Source organism: Rattus rattus, chromosome 11, assembly GCF_011064425.1.
Source record: "Rattus rattus isolate New Zealand chromosome 11, Rrattus_CSIRO_v1, whole genome shotgun sequence".
Lineage (NCBI taxonomy): Eukaryota > Metazoa > Chordata > Mammalia > Rodentia > Muridae > Rattus > Rattus rattus.
In genome coordinates, this window is record NC_046164.1 from 68,316,643 (window position 1) to 68,342,767 (window position 26,125).

General features: G+C 53.7%; 1 protein-coding gene across 2 annotated transcripts; it reads left to right on the top strand.

Annotated features, from left to right (window-relative positions):
• The first annotated feature begins 1,116 nt into the window (after nucleotides 1-1,116).
• Man2b2 (mannosidase alpha class 2B member 2) lies at nucleotides 1,117-25,774 on the top strand. 2 transcript variants are annotated; one of them, XM_032916448.1, is made up of 19 exons: nucleotides 1,117-1,315; nucleotides 1,981-2,127; nucleotides 3,797-3,902; nucleotides 6,914-7,086; nucleotides 8,817-8,932; nucleotides 10,847-11,024; nucleotides 11,805-12,003; nucleotides 14,179-14,369; nucleotides 15,143-15,284; nucleotides 16,577-16,761; nucleotides 17,239-17,513; nucleotides 18,226-18,417; nucleotides 18,791-19,043; nucleotides 19,317-19,427; nucleotides 19,512-19,728; nucleotides 22,481-22,597; nucleotides 23,740-23,852; nucleotides 24,847-24,964; nucleotides 25,497-25,774. In XM_032916448.1, the coding sequence occupies exons 1-19, from the start codon at nucleotides 1,178-1,180 to the stop codon at nucleotides 25,589-25,591; spliced, it is 3,066 nt and encodes a 1,021-aa protein (XP_032772339.1). In that variant the 5' UTR covers nucleotides 1,117-1,177; the 3' UTR covers nucleotides 25,592-25,774. The 2 variants fall into 2 exon arrangements, with proteins under 2 accessions (XP_032772339.1, XP_032772340.1); XM_032916449.1 differs by having other exon boundaries at nucleotides 15,143-15,273; nucleotides 16,596-16,761; nucleotides 19,512-19,684; nucleotides 22,440-22,597.
• Nucleotides 25,775-26,125: the final 351 nt, after the last annotated feature.

Sequence of the window (26,125 nt, forward strand, 5' to 3'; positions counted from 1 at the left end):
TGGTGTGTCAGCCTCCATAGTGCAAAGTGTTAGTGCTGGTGTTCAGAGCCAAGGCTTCAGTGATGTCATCTGAAGGAACATGAGTGAGCACCGCCAGAAATACCTCAGATTCTTTAAGTTTGAGTGTGGTACTAGACATTTAGAAACCTTTACCGTTGCCAAAATTTTTGCAGTTTCACGTGTGTGGTCATGACGCACAATTTAAGAAGCTGTGATTGGGCTGGGGAGATGGCACAGCAGTTGATAGCACTGGCTGCTCTTCCAGTGGGCCCAGGTCCCATTCCTAGAGCCCACACGGTTGTCCACATCCTAAAATTTGTCACGCAAAGGAGACTGGGAAATGTAGTCCACCTGTGAGTCCTGAAGAAGTGGCCACACAAGTTGGTAAATGGCTACCTACTTCTGCAGGGGAAGTTCTGACCTGTTGTGAAACCCAGAGGACTCAGGCCCATGAATAGGATGGAGAGGGATCTGCATTTGCTCAAAGAACAACTTGTTTTCAGGTCACATTTGCTGAAAGGCAAGTGACAGAACAGGCCAGTCTGAGTGACACCTCTAGCCCCACCACAGCCCAAAAAGCCCCAAACCATAGACCACCTGCTGGCCAGGGAGGGCCAACAGAGGTGGCTCAGGGAACTGCAGTCTTAATTGACTGAGAGCTAGGGACTTCATTCATTTAGACCCCATGTCCCGAGCAACTCATGCCTCCTCTATTACATTCCCATTTTATGGTGACCAACGAAATTAAACATCTGCCCCAGCTCACCATCCAGGACCCCAGATTTGATTCTGAACCTGCCAACCTTGACCCCTCCGTTTCTGTGTCTGTAAAAGCCAGTTTCACCTCCTTAAAATGGACTCAAAAGTTTCAAGACAAGCCACCCTGGGGCTAGAGGTCTGCGTACGAGCGCGGGTTATCTTGGGAGGCTTCGGTCTGTGAGGACAACAGTGGTCTCTTAAGTCTGGAGGTAGTGGTCTTGGGCTGCAAGCTGGGGACGAGAGCTGCACCGTACACTCCAGCCGACAGGGGCGCGGTACCACGTCAAGTTCGTGCCCTTCCCCTGGGCTGGCTGCGTTCGCGCACTCCCGCCGACAGGCGGCGCCGCGGGTCCCGGACCCGGAAGTGGACGGCTCCACCCCGGACCCGCTGCCCGGGCAGCGTCCCACCGGACCAGCAATGGGGCCGCTGCACTGGCTGCCGCTGCTCGGCCAGCTATTGCTGCTGTGGCCGCTGGCGGCCCGGCCGGCCAGCCCCATCCGGGCCTTTGTGGTGCCCCACAGTCACATGGACGTGGGCTGGGTCTACACGGTCCAGGTAAGTGTGGGGAGTTCCTGAGCCCCTTGCACAGTAGCTGCCTCCTGCAGGGTGCACCCGGCACAGCGGGGAAGAGGGGCGGCTTGGGCTGCAACCCCCAGCCTGACCCTGCTGTCTGAGCCTCAGTCTCGGACTGCCCACTTCCTGCCACTTTTTTTCCTTCACTTTCGCAGACCTGGTGTCATATCTTATAAGATGGTCCCTGCAAAAGTCAAGGCAGGGGAGTGTGTCCCCAAAGTGTGGGTTGACAGGTAACCAATCTCAGGAATAAGCCTGGAGTAGCATAGGGTGGGGTTGGCTTCCAAGCAGGTGGGTGTCAGCTGACTACAGGGAACTAGGCTCGCCCTCTGTGGTGCTCACATGAGGGCTAGCCAGTCCAGCTTCCTCTTCACACTCCTACCCGGCCAGATAAGCTTGGTATTTGACCTTTAACCTCATCGTTATTTCTGTTCAAAATCTTGGACAGAAGGGACAGGGAGAGGCTTTCTGTCCACTGTCCCAGGTTCGCCATCTGTCAATAGAGAGTGGTGATCCCTACCACATTCCCCTAGGCCTGAGTACACTGGAGATGTTAGTCATCAGGGTACTTGATCTCTGGAACTTCTCTTTGGTCCTTTGGGCTCACCGCCACCCTTGGGCTGTTATGATGGCTACTGCCTCCCCAGGAAAGCATGCGGGCCTATGCAGCCAATGTCTACACCACCGTGGTGGAGGAACTGGTCCGCGGCAGGCAGCGCCGCTTCATCGCTGTGGAGCAGGAGTTCTTCCGGCTGTGGTGGGATGGTGTAGCCTCTGAGCAGCAGAAACAGCAGGTAAGGCAGGGACCGGAGTGTCAAGACATGGGTCCCTAAGTATCCCAAGTGTTATAGGAAAGTTCCAGGTGAAGACTAGGTAGGGAGCTCCAGATGTGCTCAGGGACATACCAGCGGTAAAAAACAAACAAACAAACAAAACAAAAACCACACACAAACACAAAAACAAACAAACAAACAAACAAAAAACAACCTAGGCTTGTGGTCAGGGCCACTGGCCATAGACAGGGTGATGTTATCTTTCTGCTTGTTCTTGGTAGGGGACCGGACATCACCCCCGCCCCCCATATGCCAGCATTCTTCCCAAGAGGCAAGAGGAATTGGTGCTTAATTAACACCCAGGTGAACTTTGTCCCCTCCCCTATCTGCACACACTGTCTCTCCCCTGCTCCTGGATGGCTGTGTTTGGGATCCCTGTGGCTCAGTGGCAGCTTTAGTGTCACACAGTACAGAGAATGATCCTGCCACTGGCATCTATAAGCCATGGCATTCTCTTCCATAAGACAAGATGGCTGGCTTCCCCTCAGACAGCCCATGCCGAGGATACTGAGGAACCCCCTGGAGCTCACCATTTGCGCGTGCCAGCCATAGGGGGATTGTTGCATAGACTCACAGATGTGGTCTGGCAACTACTTCAAGGGTTTACAGTTTATGAATAAACAGGTATGGTTTTGAGTTTAGAGCCTGCCTCTTCCAATGGGGTCTGTCTCCAACCCTCTGTGGCTTTTGTGTAAAGCCCTTGGAAAGAATCTACTAGTGCAATTCTGTGGAGGCCAGGATTTTTTTTTTTCTTTTTTTCGGAGCTGGGGACCGAACCCAGGGCCTTGTGCTTGCTAGGCAAGCGCTCTACCACTGAGCTAAATCCCCAACCCCAAGGCCAGGACTTTGACTACTGTGTTCACTACAGAATTCCCAATAGCTGGACACCTCCCCATATATATTCGGGGCCAACTATAGATTCCCCCCTCAGCACACAAACCTAAAGCAACATACAGACCGCCCACCCTCATGCCCACACTCTTGTCTGCCTACCCCTGGATTTGTTTATCTAACACACATTCACTAGCAAGACCAGATAACAAGGCCTGTCTCCCTCTAAATTGTCCAACCCCCCAAAAAGACAGCATGAGGAGCTGCTCCCTGAATTAAAGGAGCTGAGTGAAAGATGGCCATTCACTGGGACACGTGGTCCCAGGTTGAATGGTGTGCCTGGAGAGGGACGGGTGGGACAGAAAGCCTGGGGTTCCACGGTAGTCTTAGCGTTCTGTTTCCCCGTCATGCTGCTAAGGCTAGGGTTAGCATCATCCTTGTTCCTCTGAGCGGATAGATGTGGAAGTGTTCACTCGAGAGAATCCAAAAATGTGGCCGATGAGTGGATCTGGGGAGGGGTATGAGGACACTTTGTTCTGTTCTTGCAGCCTTTTGGGGTTTTTTTTTTTTTTAAGTTATTTGAAAATTAAGAACACATTTACGGAATCAGGCGTAGATCCAGGTCTCCCATGGCTGCCATGGGTTCTGTGCTTCTGAGACATGGTATGAGCGAGAACAGTGTCCTGCTTCTGTGGAGGGAGCCAGGGGCCAGGGTGTGGTATTTCGTGAAGGCCCCTGGGAAGTGCTGTAGACTTGGGACCTATGACCTGGCTGTCTTCTTCTGCCCGCCTGTGACCAGGTCCGCCAGCTCCTGGATGAAGGACGCCTGGAGTTCGTTCTTGGAGGCCAGGTCATGCATGACGAGGCTGTGACCCACCTGGATGACCAGATCCTACAGCTCACAGGTTTGGATGCTGCTCTCACTTCTTTTTCATTGCCGAGAAGTAGCTGAGAAAAACAGCCAAACTGTCGGCGTGGCCTACAGTTTCTGAGGGCTCAGCCTACCGTCCCTGGCTCTGCTGACAGAGGGCCTGTGGTGACAAACAGCAGCTGGACCATGTGGATGAGGACACCGTTGATTTCATGGTGGGTAGGAAGGAACCAGAGACAAAGTGGACCTGTCCCAATGGCATACATCCCCCAGTAGGGCCTACATCCTGAAATTTCCAGTACCTTCCCATGGGAGCAAGCCCCGGTACATGTGTCTCTGTGGGATACTTCATATCTGAGCCACAGCAGCCATTCTGCCTGGCCCTCGGAGGCCTGGAGTGGGTAGAAGTGTATGTCTGGCCTCCATGTCCTGAGTTCTGCCAGCTTCTCTTGACAGGGGCACTTTGACAAAGGGAAACAGTGACCTTCTAGGTCTATATGGTTTTGAGTAGAGGGGTTAAGAACCAGATCCAGAGTCAGGAGTTCTAGGACCATCATGGCCCCATGGCCCTGTGGCCTTGGGCAAGAGATGTACCATCAAACTCCAGGTTCTTCACTGAGAGATTAGCTTGATAGCCTTGAGAGAACTAAGCTAGGATAATTCACAGGAAGTACTTTAAGTAGAATTTATGGCTCCCTAAGAAATACCCAGTAAATGATAGCTGCCTTCACCACCGCCATCACCGTTGTGACCACCACCAATCATCACTACACCTCCTCCATCACCGTGATCGCTGCCATTAGCATCAGCACCATCCAGACTACCATTACCTCCATCGCTACCACCCTAGCCACTATCACGGCCACTGTCTCCACTACTAATCTTCATCACCACCGCCATCCCAACCCTGCTCCTGCAGGCCTATGATCCACCATCTCCACTACTGATCTTCACCACCACTGCGGTCCCAGCACTGCTCCTGCAGGCCTCTGTAGCCTCTCCCCACCACCAACTCCAGCTGCAATGATGTGCTTTGCTCACACAGTCCTCATGGAGGCTGAGCATTGTGGATTCTTGGTCTCGTTCTGCACCCGGGTAACTAGAGAGACGCTCGGTGGTTGCTGTTCTTGTAAAGGTCCAGGTGCAGCTCCTAGACTCCACAGGAAGCTCGGGACAGTCTGTAACTCCAGCTCCAGGGCACCCAACGCCCTCCTCTGGTCCCTGTGGGCACCTGCACTCACGTACACTTAACCACCTGCCTACACGTATTTTTTAAAAAGCAAATCTTGAAATTAGAGTTGCAAAAACTGAGACCCAGCAAGGGAAGTGACCCCACCAAGGAGCAATAGCCGGTATTAGAATCAGGGCCCATGATCTCTGCATTGGCCCAGCTTACCTGGTAAAGCGCAGAGGCATAACGCAACACACTGGAAAGGACATTAGCACATTTCCTGGCTCTCTTTTGAGAGAAGGGAGGGGATCTTGAAACCCATCAAGCTTATTAACCCACACGTGTTATTGACTGTCTCCATAATCCACACTGTTGAAAGATAAATCCGGCCACCTTAAAACTTCGAGGCTGATTTGAACAGGCAGCAACAGCATGCAAACCACCCAGGGACACGTCGATGCGGTTGATGGGGGACATCAGATGTACTCCTTGGTGGTTCCTGACCGCATGAGCTTATTTTTCTTGAAGTTGCGCTGAGCTGGGTTTGTTTGCACATTCGTACCCCCAGGGGCTGTGAAGACGTCATGGCCTCATGACTTATCGATCATTGATTGGGCTTGCCCCGTGGCCCTGTCATCTAGAAGACCAAATGTTTAATGGAAGGCAGTTAGCTAGCGTGCCTTTGACTCACTGCATCCTTCACCACAGTCAGGGCTCTGCCAGTATGGGAGTGGCCCAGGGGACTCACCTGCCCGAGACACGCAGCTGTCGAGCATGAAGCCTCTTTGCTCTATCCCCACTGCTTCCTGCACGTCCCAGCCTGTCCTACTGGCAGGATGATGCTAGTCAACGCCCCCGCCTGACCTTTACCTCCTCCGCACATCGGACTCCCCAGAGCATAACCCTCCCCCATCCCTCTTTCCCTTCCTGACCGTCCTTGCTCTCTGTACCTCAACCTTGCTGCTCTGCTTGCAAATCCTGGCACCATCCGGGTCTCAGTCAGAGCTCCCAGGCCTGGAGTGTCACTGAACCCTTGTATCACATTCTTGCAGACTACAAACCTACTGGGCGGTAGAAGACAGTGCTGGGGGCAAGGCTTCGGGGAGCTACTCAGCAGTTCATTCAACGCATTGAGTTCCTTTCTCCTGTTGCCCTGAACCCAGTGACTGTCCCATCATGGTGGCTTCTGAAAGATGTTCAAGTAGACAGATGGCTGGACGAGTCTGACCCAGAATGCTTTGCTCTATAACAAACTACCCCTAAGCTTAGTAGCATCCGACAGCAAACATTTAAGATGTCTACTTTCTGGATGGGGACCTCAGGGTCCCTTGGAGTGGCCCTCGGGGTGTCAGGCCTGGCTGTATAATCTGAGGCAGGAGTATTCACCTCCACGCTCACTCACCTAGTCCTGAGGGAACTGAGCCAGACACATGAGGACCAGTACTTTGGGACTCCTCTTACAAGAGGTCCCTAGAGCCACCAGGTCCACAGAGACGTGTAGTATGATTTCAGTTATGCAGATTGAAAGTTCTAGAACTGGGGTTGGGGATTTAGCTCAGTGGTAGAGCGCTTGCCTAGCAAGCGCAAGGCCCTGGGTTCAGTCCCCAGCTCCGGAAAAAAAAAAAAAGAAAGAAAAGAAAGTTCTAGAACTGAATGGAGATATGTGTGAATGTAGTTAACTCTGAGAACGGTATGTCTAGAGACTGGTGGTAAATTGCTTCAATGTATATAGTTAAGAGTTAATATAAAACCCTCCTCCACAGCCCTCAGGACATTCTCACAGTGAAGCCTCACAGGGTACCCAGAGAGCCAGGGTGAGGGTGATGGAAGAGGCCACCCCAGTGATCACCGCTAGGTGACCCCTGTCTTTGCAGAAGGACATGGCTTTCTCTACGAAACGTTTGGAATCCGGCCACAGTTCTCCTGGCATGTGGACCCCTTTGGTGCATCGGCGACGACCCCTACCCTATTTGCCCTGGCCGGCTTCAATGCCCACCTCATCTCCCGGATTGACTACGACCTCAAGGATGCCATGCAGGAAGCTCAGGTGTGTCCCACGCCATACCTACTGTCACCTCCTGCTGCCTTTCTGCCCTTCGCTGGGTTTTGTGGCAACTGCCTGACCCTGATCTGACTCCTGTAGCTGCCGCCAAGAGTGGCCTCCTTCCCTCCTCCCCCCAGGCCTTTCCACCCCTTAGCCAGGCCTGGGCTGTTCCTTCCTAGAGGTATTCGTGAGGATGGAAGCTGAGCTGCACTCTGGAAATGCAGATGAGAGTTAGAGGACAGGGAGGGTGTGCTCAGCTGGGGACATTGCACACAAGCAGCCACAGTGGGTTGACTGTGCTAGGATGGACCAGTCCTGGTGCCGGCTGCATTCGCCCAGCATCCCCGTCAGTGAGGAAGCTGCACTGGAGGTGAGGGGTCAGGTACACCTGAGCCCTGGGCAGCAGACGTTTGCCCTCATGGTGCTAGAAGCTGTAGGGGCTGGGGCTACCGTCTGCCTGGCCTCTCTCCTTGACATGCTGAGGGCCATCTTCTCTTATCTCCACTATGGTGTGCTTATGTCTGCATCCCCCACCCTATCCTTTCCTTTAAGCAACCTTTCTTCTCCCTTTACACCCTCTCCTTCCCCTCATCCTCACTGCCTTCCCCTCCTCATCTCTCCTCCTCTCTGTTCTCCTCTCTTTACTTCTTTCTGGTCTGGTCTCTTCCAGTAGCAATAGGGATTGCATCCAGGGCCACCTTACCATGCTCAGCAAACGCTCTGCCACTGGTCTGTGCCCACTCCCTTTGCACACGGACACCAGTCCTTCTGTGTCAGGTTCCTCCTTTTTAAGATTTATTTAATCTTTAATGACATGTGAGTACATCTGTGTGTGGATCGTGTGTAAGAAGTCCAGAGGGTCAGAGGCCCTGGAACTGGAGTTACAGGCAGTCGCAACTGCCTGACATGGCTACTGAGAAACAAACTCTGGCCCCCTATGAGCAGTAAATGTTGGTCACCATAGAGCCTTCTTTAGTGCCAGTTAGGATCCCTCTCCATGATTTGTCTTGTCACAGCCACTCTACGTGGAGTGCCACTGTGCTGACAGAGCAAGCACGTCTTTGTGCAAGGCCCGGTTATAGTTACCCTGCCTTGCAGGTGGGGTGAGCAGGGCTCTGGAGGGGAAGTTGTCCATGCTTGATTGCCCAGAAAGCAGTGGTAGACCTGACCAGCAGAAGTTACACACAGGTCCCCTGGGCTTCAGGGAAGCATTAGGACAGGCTGCTGCCCCTGAGCCTGAGCTCATACATGCACTTGGCTAAAATCACCTGTGGATGGTCCTAGAGTGCTGTGTATGGCTTCTTCCTGTTTTTCTCTCAGAAACCAGGTGGTAGACGGGTCTAGGAACTTTTTTGGAGTCCCCAAGGCAGTCTGAGCAGAACTGGCTCTGGATCCCCAAACCTGTCTTAAACTGAATGAGACTAGAATTCTCCATGGCTGTGGGTACTCAAGCAGATCAGAATGAGCTCTGAGGCCGGGTGGGAGTGTGGTGGGGACTTTACGTGCGCACCTCCAGAAGGCTGACCTCACTGCTTCATGCAGGCTGATCTCGCAGCAACATGTGGCCCTGGTAGCACCTGGCTTGGGGGACTCTAACAGAGGAGGTGACACGAGGAGCCTTTGTAAGAGGCTGAAAGTGTGCGTATGGCGTAGACTTGCAAAGGACTGAGGGAGGAGAAGCAGGGTACCAGCAAACGCTCTCCTTGCCTTACCCCATTCTCCCTGGTTCGCAGGGGCTGCAGTTCGTGTGGCACGGGTCCCCATCCCTGTCAGAGCAGCAGGAGATCTACACCCACGTCATGGACCTTTATAGCTACTGCACCCCCTCACACATCCCCTTCTCTAATAGGTAAGTGCCCTGCCCACAGCCGCCCTGCTGGTCTGTGGACACCGCCCTCTCCTGGGAGCAGCCATGCAGGCCCTGGACCCTGTAGATCAGAAGCAAAATTTTAGCAGTAGCTTCCCACGTCCACACATGAGGTTTCCCGTGTGCAAGGCTCCTAAGCTTGAAGGTACTCACGTCACCCCATCCTACTGCTCCAAAAGCCAGGGCTGCATGACCTGTGGGTGCGTGCGCGTGCACACACACACTCACACACACACACACACACAGAGGATGAAGGGTCTTTATATATGTTGATCTGTTTTTATGCATCAGTTTATGCGCACCATGTGTGTGCAATGCCCAGCGAGGCCAGAAGATGGCGTTGGATCCCCCTAGAGCTAAAGTTAAGAGGCAGTTGTGAACTTCATAGTATGAATGCTGGAAGCCAAACCCAAGTCCTCCACAAGAGGTGCTCTCAACCACTGAGCCCACTCTCCTGCCCCAAGGATGAGGTTCTGATGGAGCCCTCACAAGGACATAGCACTTGGACTTTGATGGGGCCCCTCCTGCTCTAGGCCTCAGCTGTCCTCATCTACAGGGTGAGAAATCTGAACCAGCTGATACCGAGGAACCCCCAGCACTGCGCCTCCTTTTTCAGACTCCCCTTCATAGTGCCTCGGAACCTCTTCACCCTCCAGCTCTGCCTCAGGGGGATTGTCCCCTGCCCCAGTGGCCAGCTGTCTTCTTGCCTCTGTCTGTCTGGCCTGGAAGACAGAGCTAGCTGAGTTACAGGGAAAGGCACCGGGCTGTGATGGGCAGGGATTTCCCAGCTGTGAGGACAGTTGTCACCGCATGTGCCTGGCTGGCCTGGCTTTGCCGTGGGCTCAGCTGGAAAGTCAGTTGTTAGCTAAACCTATAACCCAAAGTCCTCACCCCATCAGGGTGTACAGGCGTCAGGGACAGAAAGGGGCAGGGTCACAGCACAGAAGTACCCCACCGTCTCATAGAACCCGCTGTCATGTGCCCTGTGGTAAGGAGGTCCCTGCAGACTGACAACAGACAGCCTGTGCTCTGAAGTCTGACAGGCCAGGGTTCAAACCCCGGCTCTGTCCTGTGCATCTGCAAGTCTGCATGTGAGGTGCTCTGGGAGTGGCAGGGGAGCAAACAGGAGGCAGGGACAATACGTGCAGTGTCCTTGCCATCATTGTTTATCAAGGAGAGACAGGGCTTGGCAAAGGTGGCCCAGGATCTCCTGACTGCCACCCAGTGCTGTGTGGCATGAGCAGTGATGGCACTTCCTGGGTCTCTCCAGACTATGGAGACTGGGAGAAACTGTTAGCGAGTGACGCTGTTGCTATAGAAACCTCTGATGTTTGTTTGTCACAGATTTGGGGGTGGGCCTGGAGAAAGGATTTTTATTTTAATTGTTTGACTGGTTGGGTGGTTCTGGTTTGGTTTTGCCTTTTTTTTTTCTTCAGAATTTTTTACATGTGTGGATGTTTTTCCTGCATGTGCCCATGTGTGCCAGTACCCACAGAGGTCATTGGATCCACTGGAATTGGAGTTACAGACATTTGTGAGTCTTTACGTAGGTGCTGGGAACTGAACTCAGGTCCTCTGCAGGAGATGGCTCGGGACTCCTAAGCTGTGTCTCCAGCCCCTGGTTTTGTTTTTCCTGATGCAATTTCTCTCTGGGACCCAGGCTGGCCTTAAACTTGTGAGCACTAGTTAGAGTCACAGATGTGGGCCATCACTCTCAGCTTTGATTTTTATTTAATTGCATCACCTTTTAAAGTCTTAACTACTGGTATTTTGGGGGCAGTTTTATACGCAAGATGAATTTCACCCCAGCCTCAACCAAGTAAGGAGGTGACAAACCATGGGTAACCTTAAGCCTCTTCATCCGGTCCCTTCTGCTCAGTCTCTGTCCTCCCTCAGGTCTGGATTTTACTGGAATGGTGTGGCCGTCTTCCCAGAGCCACCCCCAGATGGCGTGTATCCTAACATGAGTGAACCTGTCACCGTAGACAACATCCACCTCTACGCTGAGACTCTGGTGTCCAACATTAAACAGAGGGCTGCATGGTTCCGGACTCCCCATGTCCTCTGGCCCTGGGTATGGCATGGTCCACTTGAGTGTCCTCAATACTGCCAGGGCCTCCCATGCAGCCTACGGCAGGAGCAGCCTGCCCATGAGGCAGGCTCTAATCTAGCCCTTCTCTACCAAGTTCTCAGTGATTCATCCATCCCTGAAGACAGACCCAGGCACCTCACCCACTCCGGCTGATAGATAACCTCCCAGCCATAGCAGCCTCCACCCCCCATCACTCCCATTGTCTGGGACTGAAAGCCAGGTTATCCTGCTCGACTCTAAGTGCATCAGGTTCCTGTCAGTGCAATGGATTTATAGAGCTATTTGCCATAAGGCTCGTGAGAGGGGCATTCCTGGGGACAGCCGTACCCTACCACTATTATTAAGCCAACTGCTCGGCAGGGCGTTTTCTCATCCATCTAACTAGTCCAGCAGTAGGTATTTCTGGAGTCCATTTTGGAACATGGATCTGGGGCTCAGAGATGTTAAGGAATTGTCCCGAGGCCATACAGCTTCTTAGCTGTGCAAGTAGAAAGAGGTGGCATTCTGTTTGGACCTGGGCGGGTGACCCACAGCCTGCCCCCCAGGTCCTGCTTGTGGTCAGTCCTATGTAATAACCATTATCACAATTAACACTAGTGATGGTTACTTAAGAGAAACTTGACAGCTACAGGAGTCTTTCTGGTCCCCTTGTTGGCCAACGAGAGCAGGTGGACCTCTGGGGGTGTCGGTAATAAGCCCTCTTGCCTGGGTGAGGGCTCTGAAGGTTCCCAGAGGTTCAGACGGCTACTCTGTGTCCTGCAGGGATGTGACAAGCAGTTCTTCAACGCCTCGGTGCAGTTTGACAACATGGACCCCCTGCTGGAGTACATTAACAACCGCTCTGCCCAGTTTGGCATCTCAGTGCAGTACGCCACACTGAATGATTACTTCCAGGCCCTGCACGACTTCAACGTGACCTGGGACATCCGAGACCACCATGACTTCCTACCCTATTCTTCAGGTATGAGCCTCGGGAGGCTGGGGGCAATTTAGTATCAGGGATACAGAGCTGCCTACCTCCCAGCTCAGTGTAAGTACCAGGCTGCCCCCCCTTCCCTCCTAGACAGCTGTCTCCAATGGCCACACCTGTGCAGTCATAGGGCCCCTCCTGGGAGTGGGAGCCTCCCACCCACTCTTCACATGCCCTTCCCCTGGGCAGCCCCTCCTCACACCAAGGGTGGGAAGCAGCCACCCTTTCTCTTGCTCTGCTCTGTTCTTGTCGTTGTGAGGATGTCACCTATTTCCCGCCCTTGTCCTCAGGAAGGTCTGAGGACACAGCCTCTGCTCCCTGGCTGGTAGAAGTCTGGGAGCCATCCAGCCTCTCAGTAGGAACATTGAGGGTTCTATTGTATCAGGCAGGGACCGTGACCCCTCCAGTCCCTGCTCCCAGTTCTCCAAGATACAGGAAAGGCACCCAACTTCCAGACCACCAGGCTGGTGTGCATTCCCTGCTGGCGACTACAGTGGGTCCATGTCTGCCTAGTTTCCAGCAGAGAGCCAGGGCATGAAGAGCCAGGGCATGAATAAAGTGCCCTCCCCGCTCCATGCCCAAGCCCTGCCTCAGAACATCACAGAGTATCTCCTTGTGTCTTTGTTGTGGGGCTGGGGTACAGCTCAGTGACAGAGCACTGGTTTAGCATGTGGAAGGCCTGGGCTCCATTTCCATGCCAAAAGCAAAAGGCAGATCTCTTCATTGCCTTCGTCGCAGCCTGTGAAGGGCCCTGTGACCCTAATTTTTGTCCTTTTTCACCTTTTGCCCTTGCTAGAGGTTCGCCCAGGCAGCATGAGTAGGATGCTGATTGGAACACGTGAGCAGGGCAGCTCAGAGACCAGAACATAGCCGTGCCTACCAGTGAGCTTCGCCCAGCCAGACACTCATGCACCAGCTGATCGGTCCAAGACTAGAGAAGGAGCCAAGCTTGGATAGCATCTGCAGGCTGACCATTTAGTACCATGTGATCATGGCGCCTGGAGCAGGACCTGCCCTAGCCTTCTTCCCATGCCACAGTGATACCTGTGAGCCCAACCCCACCTGGTTTCATCCGTGAAGGATTAGGGGAGGAGAAGGTCGCTTCCCTTCTCCCCATCTCTTTCCCTTCCAAAGAAACTGCACACACAGGCTCCAGCTGCAGGGTGCCCTTGACATAGCTGCTGTAATTCTCAAGTCCTTGAATACCACACTGTGGGCAGACATGGAGGGGACAGGGGTAGGAATGTGGGCAGGGTCACAACAACTGTGGGATGCTCTATGTTTTGTGAGTATAGAGTCCGAGAGGGAGAGGTTTCATCTGTGGGTATCCGAGCTGTGTGAGTGGGAATGTCATGTGCTCAGGGCTAAATGAAGATGGCCTGGTATAGGACAGGAGTTGGGGTGTGTGTGATGCCAGGCTTACAGCTTGGGCAGCCGAGTTGCTGTGAATTCCTAGCCTTCTACCCACTCCATTTGCTGGTGCCATTTGGTTACCTAACTGTGGCCTTTCCTTGGAGCCACATGACAGACCACTCACTGGGGTCTGGTTCTGCTGGTTCTGTGGGGAAAGACTAGGAAATAGGCAGAGGCTAGACCTAGAAGAAGCAAGAAAGGAGAAATCACAAGAGCTTAGGACCTGCCTTCTGGAATAGGTGGCTGCCTCCCATCCTGTTCCCATGCCCTGCCTCTGTCCTGAGTCCCTAAGCGACCAACCTCTGCCTCCCTCTAAGGGCCTTGGAAGGAGCCCCGCTGATATTCACGCTGACCTGGGACTCCCTGAAGCCCAGAGTCATGTACAGTTCTCTGGCTGTTCAAGGCTCGTCACTGCTGCTGCCCACTTAGGCCCGTGTCACCCCCCTTCCCCCAGCTCTCCAGCCTTTTGTGTATGAGGAGGCTGCATGCTTCTTAGATGTGCTGTGGGCTGTCTTCTCTCCTGTTGTGATACTTCAGCCTTGTCCCAGTCTGCCCAGCCTAGCCTGATGTTCCCACCAAGCATCAGAAGTCCTAGGTCCTGGTCTCTTTGTGTGAGCACAGGTTCTGCTATTGCCACCAGTCCCGAGTGCTCCCCTGGGTGGCCTGGCAAAGCTAGTACCCTTAGCTGTGCCCAGATCCACACTCAGACCTACAGCGAGGCCCCCAGCGTCACTGCATGTTCTTACCTTGCAGAGCCACAGCAGGCCTGGACCGGCTTCTACACATCCCGGAGCACTCTCAAGGGTCTAGCGAGACAAGCCAGTGCCTTGCTATATGCTGGGGAGTCCATGTTCACACGCTATATGTGGCCACACCCCCAGGGAACTCTGGACCCTACCTGGGCCCTGCAGCAGCTCCAACAGCTTCGCTGGGCTGTGTCTGAGGTAAAGTCCCGGTATGGCTTTAGTGAGACTGGGTCCTCTCATGGTGTGTGTTTCTCCATGCTTAGAGGCTCCACTGTATAGAAAAGGAAACCTAGGTCCCCTCTGGTCACACGACTGGTACAATGTGAAACTGGGCCACAGCAGGACCGTAGGCCTTGACGCCCATTGGGAGTCTCCCATACGCTTCACACCTGATTTGACAAAGAGTAAAGAATAGACCGGCACCAGTGCCCTTCCTGGATCCAAATCTCAGCTCTCTGATGGCCTTAGGCTCACAACTTTTCCTCTCTGGGCCCCTGTACACTCACCCCACAGGATGTTGTGGCGATGGAATGACATGGTAGCCATCTTCACCCACCTCCCTCCTCTGTATCCATGGGGAAATGGAGACACAAGAAGTCGTGCAGAAAGAGGGAGACTTTCAGTGTACAACAGAACAGTGGAATGTGTGGCCTCAACCAGGGACCCTTAGTCTCCTGCTCTGTGAAGAGACAGTCCTCCTCTCCCTGGTGCAGTGAAGCCTCACACCCCACACAGAGGACCAGGAGGAGCCAGTGTGCACACGGGAACAATGATGGAGGGGAAGCTGAGACTCTACTAGAAGGACTCAGGCAGGGCATTTCTGTGACGTCAGGACAAGCCGGGCCAGCACTTTAACCTGTTTCCCCTCTGAAAGACGAGAAGGATGCTTGCCTTCTCCCCTGATGTTCTGGAAGCAGATGCCCCCCAGGAACAAGTTTGACGCCCTTCTTCCTTGACTCTGGCGGCGACAGGTCCAGCACCACGATGCCATCACAGGCACTGAATCCCCCAAGGTGAAAAACATGTACATGGAACATCTTAGCATGGGGATGCGAGGTGTGCACAAGCTGATGGCCTCCATTGCCCTGGACAGGCCCCCAGGGTCCGGCACAGGTAAGCCAGGCCCCTGGGGGGGGGGTAGTGGTTTTGCTTTGAAAAGAATCTAGGGCCAGGAGTGATAGAAGATCCCAGCATTAGATAGCAGAGGCAGGTGGATTTCTATACGTTCAAGGCTACCTTAGTCTACATAGTAAGCGCCAGGACAGCCAGAACTACTTAACAGAGAAATCCTGACTAAAATAAAAATTAAAAAAAAGAGTCTGGGACGGTGGTGGAGCCCAGAACCTCACATGAGCCTGAAGCCCTGTGATCCCAGTCCCATGGTGTGACCCTGCCAGCCGGTTCAGTGCTTTGGGCCTGGTTCTTCGTCCTGGAATCCAGGGTGGACTGAGCAAGAGCCACTGATGAGCCCCGAGTGTTTGCTAAATCTAGAATGCTCCTGTGGTCTTTAACGCCCTGCATAGCCCACGACAAGGAGGCTCACCTTTGACCCGAAGAACCTGGGGCTCTGAGAGATCACAGCTCAGCTCGGCTCAGGCTCACCAGCAAGCGAGGGCAAGAGCCGGACTTTGAACCCTGTCCTCCCTGCTGTATTCTCTGGCCCAGGCCTGCCTGGTCCAGCTTTTCCTCTCAAGCCCAGCTGGGCTGCAGGTGACCTCCAGGCAGCCATGGCCCAGCTTCTATGTCACTCAGGTGTCACACGTGTAGAGCAACCATCATACAATGGAGATGTTTGAAACCAGGGAGATCGGGAACAGCCAGGAACAAGGTCCCAGGTCCCTGAGCCCTGCCCGTTCTTCTTGTGCTTTTTGTTGGCCCTTTCTAGCTTCTCTGGTCTCCTTCACTTCCCTGACAGGGTCTGGGCTGTGTCTCCGCCTGCCCTGCCCTTCCAGCTCTCTCTGTGTGACCCAATCCAGCCTGTAGGTTCCGTCCAGGGATAGCCCAGACCAACCCTTGCCCAGGAGACACAAGTCTGATAGGAGCAAGAGTTGCAGAAAGAGAAGAACCTGGCTTGTGACATCAGTGCTGGGTAGGACAGTAAGGTGACCTATGCCTTCTCATGAGCCCACAGGTAGGCTTCCTCCAGCAGGGAGGAAGAACCGAAAGGGGAACTGGGTAGAGAGGACAGCTAAGTCTGGAGGGAGGCTGGAGAGCAAGCAGTACGTTCAAGGGTCTAGACATAACAAATGGAACAGAAAGGACACCAGACCCACATCATAAGAGCCTCTTGTGCTGGTCGGGGCACTCAAAGCCTTAGATCCAGGCCACACGCCTTCTTCCCCACATCTCCCCTAGGGGCTCTGGAAGGCCAGGTCTTATCGACCTCATTTTCCCTCATATCCAAGAGCTCCCAAAAAACATCAGGGGGCCTCAAGTGACACCTGTTCTCTCTGTAGACACGAGGCCTGTGGGTTACTCTGCCTCTGTGTACAACCCGCTGGCCTGGAAGATCACTACCATTATCACCCTGACTGTCGCTTTCCCCAGTGTCAGCGTCACGGATGAATTGGGCCGTCCAGTGTCAGCACAGGTATGGGTGAGAAGTCCTGCTGGAGAGCGTTTGATGTCTGCCGCCTGGTAACCTCGTTCCAGTGCACCTATGCAAAGGCCCTGAGCGTCTTAAAGACGCACTGTAACAGAGGTACCAAGGTTGGGGTGAGCTCTAGGCTGCCCCCTCTGCATTCCTGAGCCATTCAGTATGAATCGCAGTCTCCTGTCATTGTTGTTGCACCCCCACCCCCACTCCCACTCCCCACACACCACTGGTAGAATGGGGAAGGACAAGATATAGAGAGAAGTGAGTGGAAGGCAAGGCCCCACAGAGAGTTTATTCAGAGCTGGGGAGTGTCTGGGAGAGCAAACCCGACGCTTATAAAGATACCATGAGAGTCCTCAGGAGGTAGAAGGCCACCAGCGCCTGGGCAGACAGTAAGCACCCACTCCAGACTGTGTGGCAAGAGTTATGAGGTGACTGAGGAGACTTCCTTTCCATGCTGCTGGCTTGTAGATTCAGAACTCGACAAAGGACCCTTCTGCATATGACCTGCTCATCCTGACCACCATCCCAGGCCTCAGCTACCGGCACTACAAAGTCAAGCGCACCCACGGGGATCAGGCAGGCACCAGGGAGCTGGTCACCCCCAGGGCCAACACCCTCAAGTTTAGTCGCAAACTGAGGAATCAGACCAGCCAGGAAGGCAAGCTCCTGGTGCCTGTGACGAATGACTGCTACACTTTGCTGTTCGACCAGGACACCAACATGTTACATAGCATTCAGGACAGGTAAGGTGAGGCCAGCGCTGCCTCTGGAGTGTGTCTAGGTCCTGGATACATGGACAGCGTCCTGTGACCCCTTCTTTGCTCACCTTCTCAAGGGAAGGACCAGGTGATAGCAAGGCCCCCTCCCGTTCTTGTGTTCCTTAGGAGGGGGAGCCTGGGCCACTGCAAAAAGGTTGCTTCAACTGTCCCTTCCCAGAGATCTGACCCATAGACAAAGGGAAGACTAAGGGCTCCAAGAGAAAGGTGCTCATGCGGTCTGCTTCTCTAACTACAAAAACAGTGTTTCAGGAAGTACCTACACTATTTAAAGCAGAAAGGGCCTTTAATGCTCTGTTCCCACCAGCAGCCCTCACTTGACCATCTATACACTGAGCCAGCCAGCCCCTGCCCTATGTATCTGTGTATCCATATCTACCCATGTGTCCAGCCAGCCACCCGCTCACCCACGTCCCTGGGGATAAAGAGACCTCTGGGGTGTAAAGGATCCCTGGCACGTGACACAGGGGTGGCTTGGGTCAGCATGATGAAACAACACTCTTGTGCCAGTGTGGCTGCTGAAGAGCAGTCTGGGGACAGTGCTCCCTGGTGACAGACAGCCTGTGTGACATCACCTGACAGTTCCTGGCTATGTGTGCGATCAGAGACTTCCCCGGAGGCCTCTGGTAACTTCATCTCCTCCTTTATAACCAACCATTCTCCTCTCTCACCCCTGTAGACAGAGTAACCGCACAGTGCACATGACCCAAGAGTTCCTGGAGTACCGAGCCAACGGGGACGTGAAGCAGGGCCCCATTTCTGACAACTACCTCTTTGCATCCAACGATACCGCTGAGCCTTCCTGGGAAGCGGTGGGGATGGAGATGGTGGTGGGCACGCTGGCCACGGACGTAAGGCAGTATTTCTACAGGTGCGTTTCTGGGTGGGCGGGTCAGTGAGCCAGTGTCTTCTCCCAGAGCCCCTGTACTTGGGCACAGCTCTGGAACATGACTAATCACTGAGAGCTTCCTGAGAGAACCGCTCTCCTCCGCCCATGCTTTTTGTGCATGTCTGAGCCATCATGTTGCAGGTATCTGAGTCAGAGCATGGGAGAGGGGCTCTTGTCACTCCATGAGTGGTCCAGGGCTTACATGAATCTCCACAGAGTCCATAGTCCTGATACTGGGTTACTATGCCTGCAGCATACACCTGCAGATAGCTGTCTCTTGGCACCCGGCTTCCTATATGGAAAAAGGAGCCTCCAGCCAGCCCCTACAACACTCTCCTCCATGACCCCTTCCTAGGAACATAACAGACCAGGGTTACATCTATTCGATCCACACTCGTCTGGCCCACGTGCATCCGAGCCTTGCTGGGGAACTGCTCTGCCGACGGATAGAGCAGCAGTACCACGTGGGCCCTCTGGACCTAAACCGTGAGGCCATCCTGAGGACCAGCAGTGACCTAAACAGCCAACAAGTCCTCTACTCTGACAACAATGGCTACCAGATGCAGCGGAGGCCCTACAAGGCTTTCAGGAGCAATCCCATCCCCCGGGTATGCCTGTTTTTCCTGACCCTGTTAAGCACCTACCCATAGCAATAGAGAGGCCCGGGGGAAAGCTTTTTTCAAAGGCCCTGATCAGAATCCGCCCTGTGGGCTCTGCATCCTGGCAGCGGCCCGTTTCCCTGCCACCTCTTGGCTTTGTCAGGGGGTCGTTCTTGTCAGGCCACATAGCTTGGAAGCAGCTCTGCCACGGTACCTAGGAGACACCTGGCGTCTGCCTGACCCTGTACTGAGGCTGCCACTGGTTGGCACTCGTGTCCGCAGAATTACTACCCCATGGTACAGTCGGCCTTCATCGAGGATGACAAGAGCAGGCTGGTGCTGCTGGCAGAGCGACCGCATGGTGTCTCCAGCCAAGAGAATGGGCAGGTGGAGGTAAGAGAGGCCTGGCTGTCCCCCTATGGGCCCTCACAGCCACCCACAGCAGGGCCAGAGCCAAGGAAGGACCGATTTCCGCAGGTAATGCTCCATCGGCGGCTGTGGAACAACCTGGTCTGGGACCTGAACTACAACCTCACACTGAATGACACCTCTGTCGTCCACCCAGTGCTCTGGCTTCTGCTGGGGCCCAAGTCCACCACAACTGCCCTGCGCCCGAGGAGTGCGGTGGCCCTCCAGCACAGGCCTGTCGTGTTGTTAAAAGAGCTAACCGATGAAGAAGAGACACCCATTCACAGTGAGCATCACGACTGCCTAGGGTGCACCTACCAGGGGGAGTGGCCTGCAAGAGGCTCCTGCCTCAGGATGCCACACAGCTTTGGAGGAAGGGAACTAAAGTCTGAGTGCTGTCTGTGGCTCCCCCAGGCTTACTCTGCTAGTCAGTACAGAAAGACCTGCCCCTCCCCACCCCCTCCCCTCTCTCCCCTCAGTCTTCTCCATCTCCTTCCTTGCTGTGTTCTGTTCCTTTTTTTTTTTTTTTTTTTTTTTGGTTCTTTTTTTCGGAGCTTAACATGACCCCTAGGCAACACCACTGAGCTAAAACTTAACATGACCCAAGCAACACCATAGAACTTCAAGTGTTGGGAGCACACTACTTAAAAGGCTGGCTGTCCAACTCAAGGTAAGCTGCCAATCCCTGAGAGTGCTTCTAGTCCAGGGGCGTCTAGCCTTCTGGCTTCTTCTGGCAACATTGGACAAAGAATTGTCATGGACACACACGTTAAATCCAGGAGTATAGACAACCTGTGGCCCGCGGTATTTTTGTGAGAGCATGCATGTGTATTAAGTCACTAAACGAGCTCAGTATCTTGGGTGCGTTTATGACCGTACAATGGCTGCATCCGTAGCTGTCCTGGGCCTCAAGTTAGACCCCTGCAGAACCTACCTAGCCAGCGTTTGTGCCGTGCCTCCCCTAGGCCTTCTGTAACAGCCTCAGAGCTCTGTGTCTTATCTGAGATAGCGGGTCCTGACATGTTGCGTTTTTAAAGGGTTCAGCGGTGCAGCCTCTGCAGAATGAGGCCTAGAGAAAATGTGTTTCTGTTCTCACACCTTCAGCTGTGCTTTCTTCCTACTCCCTGATAGAGGTTTGCATTCGAATGTTTGGTTTTTTTTCAACCAGAGCCAGCCATCCCTCCCAGCCATTAGAAGGCAGGTGGCTGCCGCTCACCCCTGCAGGGAATGTCTCCTAAACTCTTGCCATGTGTAACGTTTAAGGTGCAGCCTTTGTCCTACAGGAGTTCTCAGGGTAACTGAGAATGGGTGGGGGACTCGCTTATGCAGGGAAGTTTGATGGGAATGAACTGCCAAGGGCCTGGCACCTTATGTTTGGGGGAGCGTGAGACACCCCACACATACACCTAGGGTTACCAGGGGCCATGCCTGTGATCTCAACACTTGGAGAGCTGAGGCAGCATTGCTGTGTTGTTCAAGGCCAGCTTGGTCTAAGCAGTGTGACCCCATCTTAAAAAGAGAGAAAGAGGGGTTGAAGATTTAGCTCAGTGGTAGAGCGCTTGCCTAGCAAGCGCAAGGCCCTGGGTTCGGTCCTCAGCTCCAAAAGAGAGAGAGGGGGGGGAGAAAAGGAAGGAAACTAGAGAAAGGGGGGCTGTATGAGATGGCAGGATGACTGTGGATGTCTAGAGAGCAGGTATTTCCAGCAAGGCTTCCACTCTGTCCTCAGCACACTGCAGACGGCCATGTGGGGTGTGCACTCCCCCTGGTGGCTAGGATTTTTACTGCAGGCAAGAAGATTCAGTATAGTTCCTTCCTCCTTTCCTTCCTCCCTCCCTCCCTCCCTCCCTCCCTCCCTCCCTCTCTTCCTTGAGCAGCTGAGAGTCATGCTCTGAGGTCCGAATACTTCGGGGCCATAATTGAGCTCAAGACCTAGAACCTCCGTAGGCCATCCCTTCATTTACCTGAGCTGTCTGCTTACCTTCCCCCCACGCCCTCCCCCCCAGAGACAGGATTATAAACTTATGCCTCCTTGGCTACTCTCAGAACAGCTGTGTCCCACCGTGTGGATCAGATGCCTGTCTCTGTCACAGAACACCTGAGATAATCAACTTAAAAGTAAGGGTTTTGTGGCAGAGTACATCACGGTGGGGAATACAGGGCAGAAAACTGTTTGTCTCATGACAGCTAAAAAGCAAAGGGGGAGAGGAAGGGGCTGGAGTCCCAGTGACCTTTACAGGGGTACGACCTACTGACCTAACTTCCTCCCCTAGGCCTCACCTCCTAAAACAGCCCCCAGGATGGGGACAAGGTTCTTAGCACATGGGCAACAGGAGACCCAAACTTTGAGTCATGCAAAAGGAGCTGAGACTCCAGCTTTGTAGACTAGACTGAAGCTGTCCTAGGGATAGACCCTGTTGGGTCCGTCTGAGTCAGGTGACCCTAGGGATAGACCCTATTGGTTCCATCTGAGTCAGGTGACCCATGCCTGGGCCAGTGCATGTGACTTGAGTGTGGTGCGAAGATGGCAGCTCCTGTTGAAAGTCAGCGTGGAGGTTGGGGATTTGGCTCAGTGGTAGAGCGCTTGCCTAGCAAGCGCAAGGCCCTGGGTTCGGTTCCCAGCTCCGAAAAAAAAAAGAAATGAAAAAAAAAAAAAGAAAGAAAGTCAGCATGGAAGGAGGGGGTCGGAGGGCCTTTGTCGCAGTGAAGAAACAGGGAAGGCATGCTAAGGGAGTGAGCCAATGTGTCCCTCTCTACGCCTCAGTCTCCACATCTGGAGTCTGAAGTGGCCGGGTGACAAGTTCAAGCCCTCCATAGCTAAAGCTGAGCAACAGCAGCTGGATGTGGAGAGGGCAGCCTCGGGGCAGGAAAGGCCTGTGGGGGTGGGGCAAGGGTAGGACGGGGCTGAATCCAGGCTCAGTGTTGTGGATTGCACATGGGTGACTGGGAGATGGCTAGAGGGGTTAGAGACCCCGTGCAGAAAGATGAATCCCTAAGGAGTTGGTTCCGATGCCCCTCCTCACTGTCTGTCTGTGTTGCAGGACCCCATCACCCCTGGCCCGTGACATTGCCCCCAAGCCTGCACCTGCAGGTCCTCAGCTTACCTGGCTGGCAGTACAGCAGGAACCATGCCCAGCACCTGAAGAACCTTCAGAGAGGTGAGGCAGCAGACCAGGGTGACTCTCTCCGCTAGCCACCAGGCAGTCCTCAAAGCTCTGTCAGGTACCCTGTCCCCTCGTCTGTCACACAGGAGACCCAGGCCTTCAGAGCGTTGCAGTCAAGTCAGGGGAGGGTGGTCCCAGCCCGGGACCAGCCACACCCCTCTGCAGATAGATCCCGTGCACTCCCCAGACTGGGTCCTCATGCTGCCCCGCCCTCTTGCCGCCCTGTGTTAGGATCTGTGTTAGTCAACCTTTCATCTCGTGACAAAGCACCTGGGGAAATCAACTCAGGCAGCCAGGGCCTGTGCAAGGAGGTAACTCAGGAAGGCAGCCAATCCAGCACACAGCCATGAAGGTTCCAGCCCATCATGGCAGGGATCACTTGGAAGAGCAGCAACTCAGTTCATGATGTAAGCAAAGACAGACAGACAGACAGATAGATCTACATACATTCCCTGCCTTTCTCCTTCCTCTTGTTTTCTTCTTAGGCCTCCACAGGAAGGTGGCGACATTCATGGTAGGTCTTCCCACCTAGGCTGATCCTCTTGGAGGTGTCTCTCCATCCACCTGATCAGTCAAGATTGGCCACCATTATGCTTGTTTCAGGTGGTCTTCCTGCAGCCCCGAGTGCCTCATCTCCACTCACCCTCAGCACTGGTTGTGGGGAATTTCGTTGGTTCATCCACCAGATGCCCCTTGAGGGTGTTGGGGTCCCTGGTTCTGAGCCTATTAGACAGTGAGGACGATGAGAAGGGAAGCAAGTGACACCTGGTAGGAAGCAACACTTCTCTTGTGCCCACTTTGTGTTGAGGCACGTGACCACGGCAGCTCGTAACCACATCCAACACCAGAGTGGGCAGGAAGGAACAGGCTGGAGGATTTGAGAATACTGGCCTCTGCCCCTGTGATATGTTAGAGGTCCAATGTTGGCACAGCGCTACCTGGATCCTGCCTCTGCTGCACACAGGCCATGTGGCCATGGACAGATGACTGTCCCTCTGAGTGACAGCTGCAGGTGTGGGCCATGATGCTAGCCTGAAGGGAAGCTGAGATACGGGATGGAATCCAGAGTGTAAAGTGCCAGGGAAAGCCTTAAGCTTGCTCGATGGGGGTCCTCACTGCCCTGTCCACACCCACAGGCCACCCAGAGAAACCACGGGTCAACCTGCAACGTGTGCTGCTGCGCCTGCACCACCTGTATGAAGCAGGGGAGGACCCAGTACTGTCTCGGCCTGCTACAGTGGATCTCAAGGTCAACTGCCCATGCTTACCCCAAGCCTGTCTGAAGTCCTGTCCTGAGCTACCCCTTAGTCAGGGGACTACATGTGCACATGAGACCAGAACACATTGTCAGGATGCCACCCTTATTTCTCTACCTTATTTTTGAGGGGTCTCTCTCCCATTGAACCTAAAGCTCACTGGGTGGCTAGGCTGACCACTGAGCTTTAGGGAACCCCCGTCTCTGCCCCTCATCATCCCCAGCCTTGTGGTTACAGACAAGGTAGGCACTTTTACCAGCTGAGCCAAACATGGACAGTATCATCAGACATTTGTATCATCAGAAAACCTGTTCTCTCTTTAAACACCAGTTCTCCTAGACTTTGTGGGAAAGTTAACTTTTTTTTCAAGATTTATTTATTTATTATATATAAGTACACTGTAGCTGTCTTCAGACACACCAGAAGAGGGCATCAGATCTCATTACAGATGATTGTGAGCCACCATGTGGTTGCTGGGATTTGAACTCAGGACCTCTGGAAGAGCAGTCAGTGCTCCTAACCACTGAGCCATCTCTCCAGCCTAAAAGGTAACTTCCAGTCAGAGAGTCTAAGGTCTGTGTCCAGGCACATGAGTGGTGTCAGGCTCCCTCAGTCTCCTGAGCCTTAGCCAAGGTACAAGTTCTTGGCTCAGAAGGTGGCAGAGAGGTCCTGGGGAAATGGTGTGGGCACTGTGCCTGCCATCTCTGCAGGCTTCCAGGCTTCTCCCCATCTTGGGGCCCGCCCCCCACAGGGACTTGCTCATCCAGCATCATCAAGGAAGGCACACACCCCAAGTCTTAGATTCCTGACTTGGAATGGGTCGGCATCTGCCCTTGCAGATGAAATGAGCCAGGTGTATGAGGCGCTGAGGCAGAGGCCTGAGACCCAAGGCAAAGTTGGCGGCTACCCTTCTGTTCTGGTTAAATGAGCTTCCTGCATCTGGGACTTCAACAGAGACCTCCCCTCCCTGTGCTCCTGCCCCTGCAGGTTGCACTTCGAGGACTAGGGTCTGTAGTGGCCGTGGAGGAACGCTCACTCACAGGGACCTGGGATGTGCAGACGCTGCAGCGCTGGCACTGGAGGACAAAGATTGGCCACCTAAAAGGTTCGGGGTCCTGGGACATCCCTACCAGGCTGAGGAGCAGCACGGACCTGTCCTGTGCTGGGTGGCCTTGTGTGGCTACTTTCCCTCTCTGAATCCACAACCATTGATAATTACCAGATTAGGTTCAAACAGCTTTGGGATAATACCCCTTCCTGCCAGGGCTCCACAAAGGGGGTGTGTGTGTGTGTGTGTGTCTGTGTGTCTGTCTGTCTGTCTGTCTGTGTCTGTGCGTCTGCGTCTGTGTGGAGCTCAAGCCCCCACCCCAGCAGGACTTGAATAGAATGAGGTCCCACTCAGACCTTAGGTACTCAGTGCATCCCACACAGGGAAATCCAACTGGTGGGCAGTACACTGCCCTTCAGTGTAGCCACAGGGGAAGCTAAATGATGAGACCCACTTTCTCGGGAGTCCTGGGAGGAGGGGACAGCCAAGGGCCATCACCAGAGGGAGCCATAGCAGACTGTAGCAAGCCGTTGTGCTGTGAGGGGCGTCCAGGAGGAAGAGCCAAGCACAATCTCTTTGTCATCCCCAGGGCACCCTACCTCTCCACCAAGGTCACCAGGAGGCTCCATCATCACTGTGTACCCCAAGGAAATCCGGACCTTCTTCATTCACCTCCAGCAGTGACATCAGTGCACTTGGCCCCAGGGACATGGAACTGGAACCACCCCCCCCCCCCCAAAAAAAAAAAAACCAACGAAGCCAGCCCCAGAGGGAGGAGCAAGCTGCTCATCTGATAGCTGTGTGGCAGAAGTGGCCATGTGGGGAGAGGAATAGCTCTGATCTTTTTAATAAAAAATTAACATCTGGGCTCTTCCTTCCCATGTTCAAGCCAGCCCCCTCCCACCTATTCTCAGTTTTTAAAAAGAACCTTTATTTTTCAGAAGTTAACCTGATTGAATTATAGAAATTTCAAAGCCAGCAAGAAGAGGGTTGCACACATGACATGGCTCACAACAGACCTTCAGGTCCCATGTGTGAATACAGTATGGCACAGTATGAGCCTGATGTGTACACTGTGTGCCTGTCACACCCACCACACATTTACTGATCCAAGCCCCCATTGAGTGAATATTTTAACGACCAAGAATACACTTCACTAATTCTGACTGTTTTATAGAAAGAAAAAAAAAAAAAAGAATCTGGCCTCAGACCTTCTGT

What these genes read in the sequence shown, in the direction of transcription:
- Man2b2 (XM_032916448.1), top strand. Translation starts at nt 1,178, where the DNA reads ATGGGGCCGCTGCACTGGCTGCCGCTGCTCGGCCAGCTATTGCTGCTG. An exon ending in GCTGGGTCTACACGGTCCAG is followed by an intron (nt 1,316 to 1,980) that starts GTAAGTGTGGGG and finishes CTGCCTCCCCAG; the next exon opens with GAAAGCATGCGGGCCTATGC. An exon ending in ATGCCATGCAGGAAGCTCAG is followed by an intron (nt 7,087 to 8,816) that starts GTGTGTCCCACG and finishes CCTGGTTCGCAG; the next exon opens with GGGCTGCAGTTCGTGTGGCA.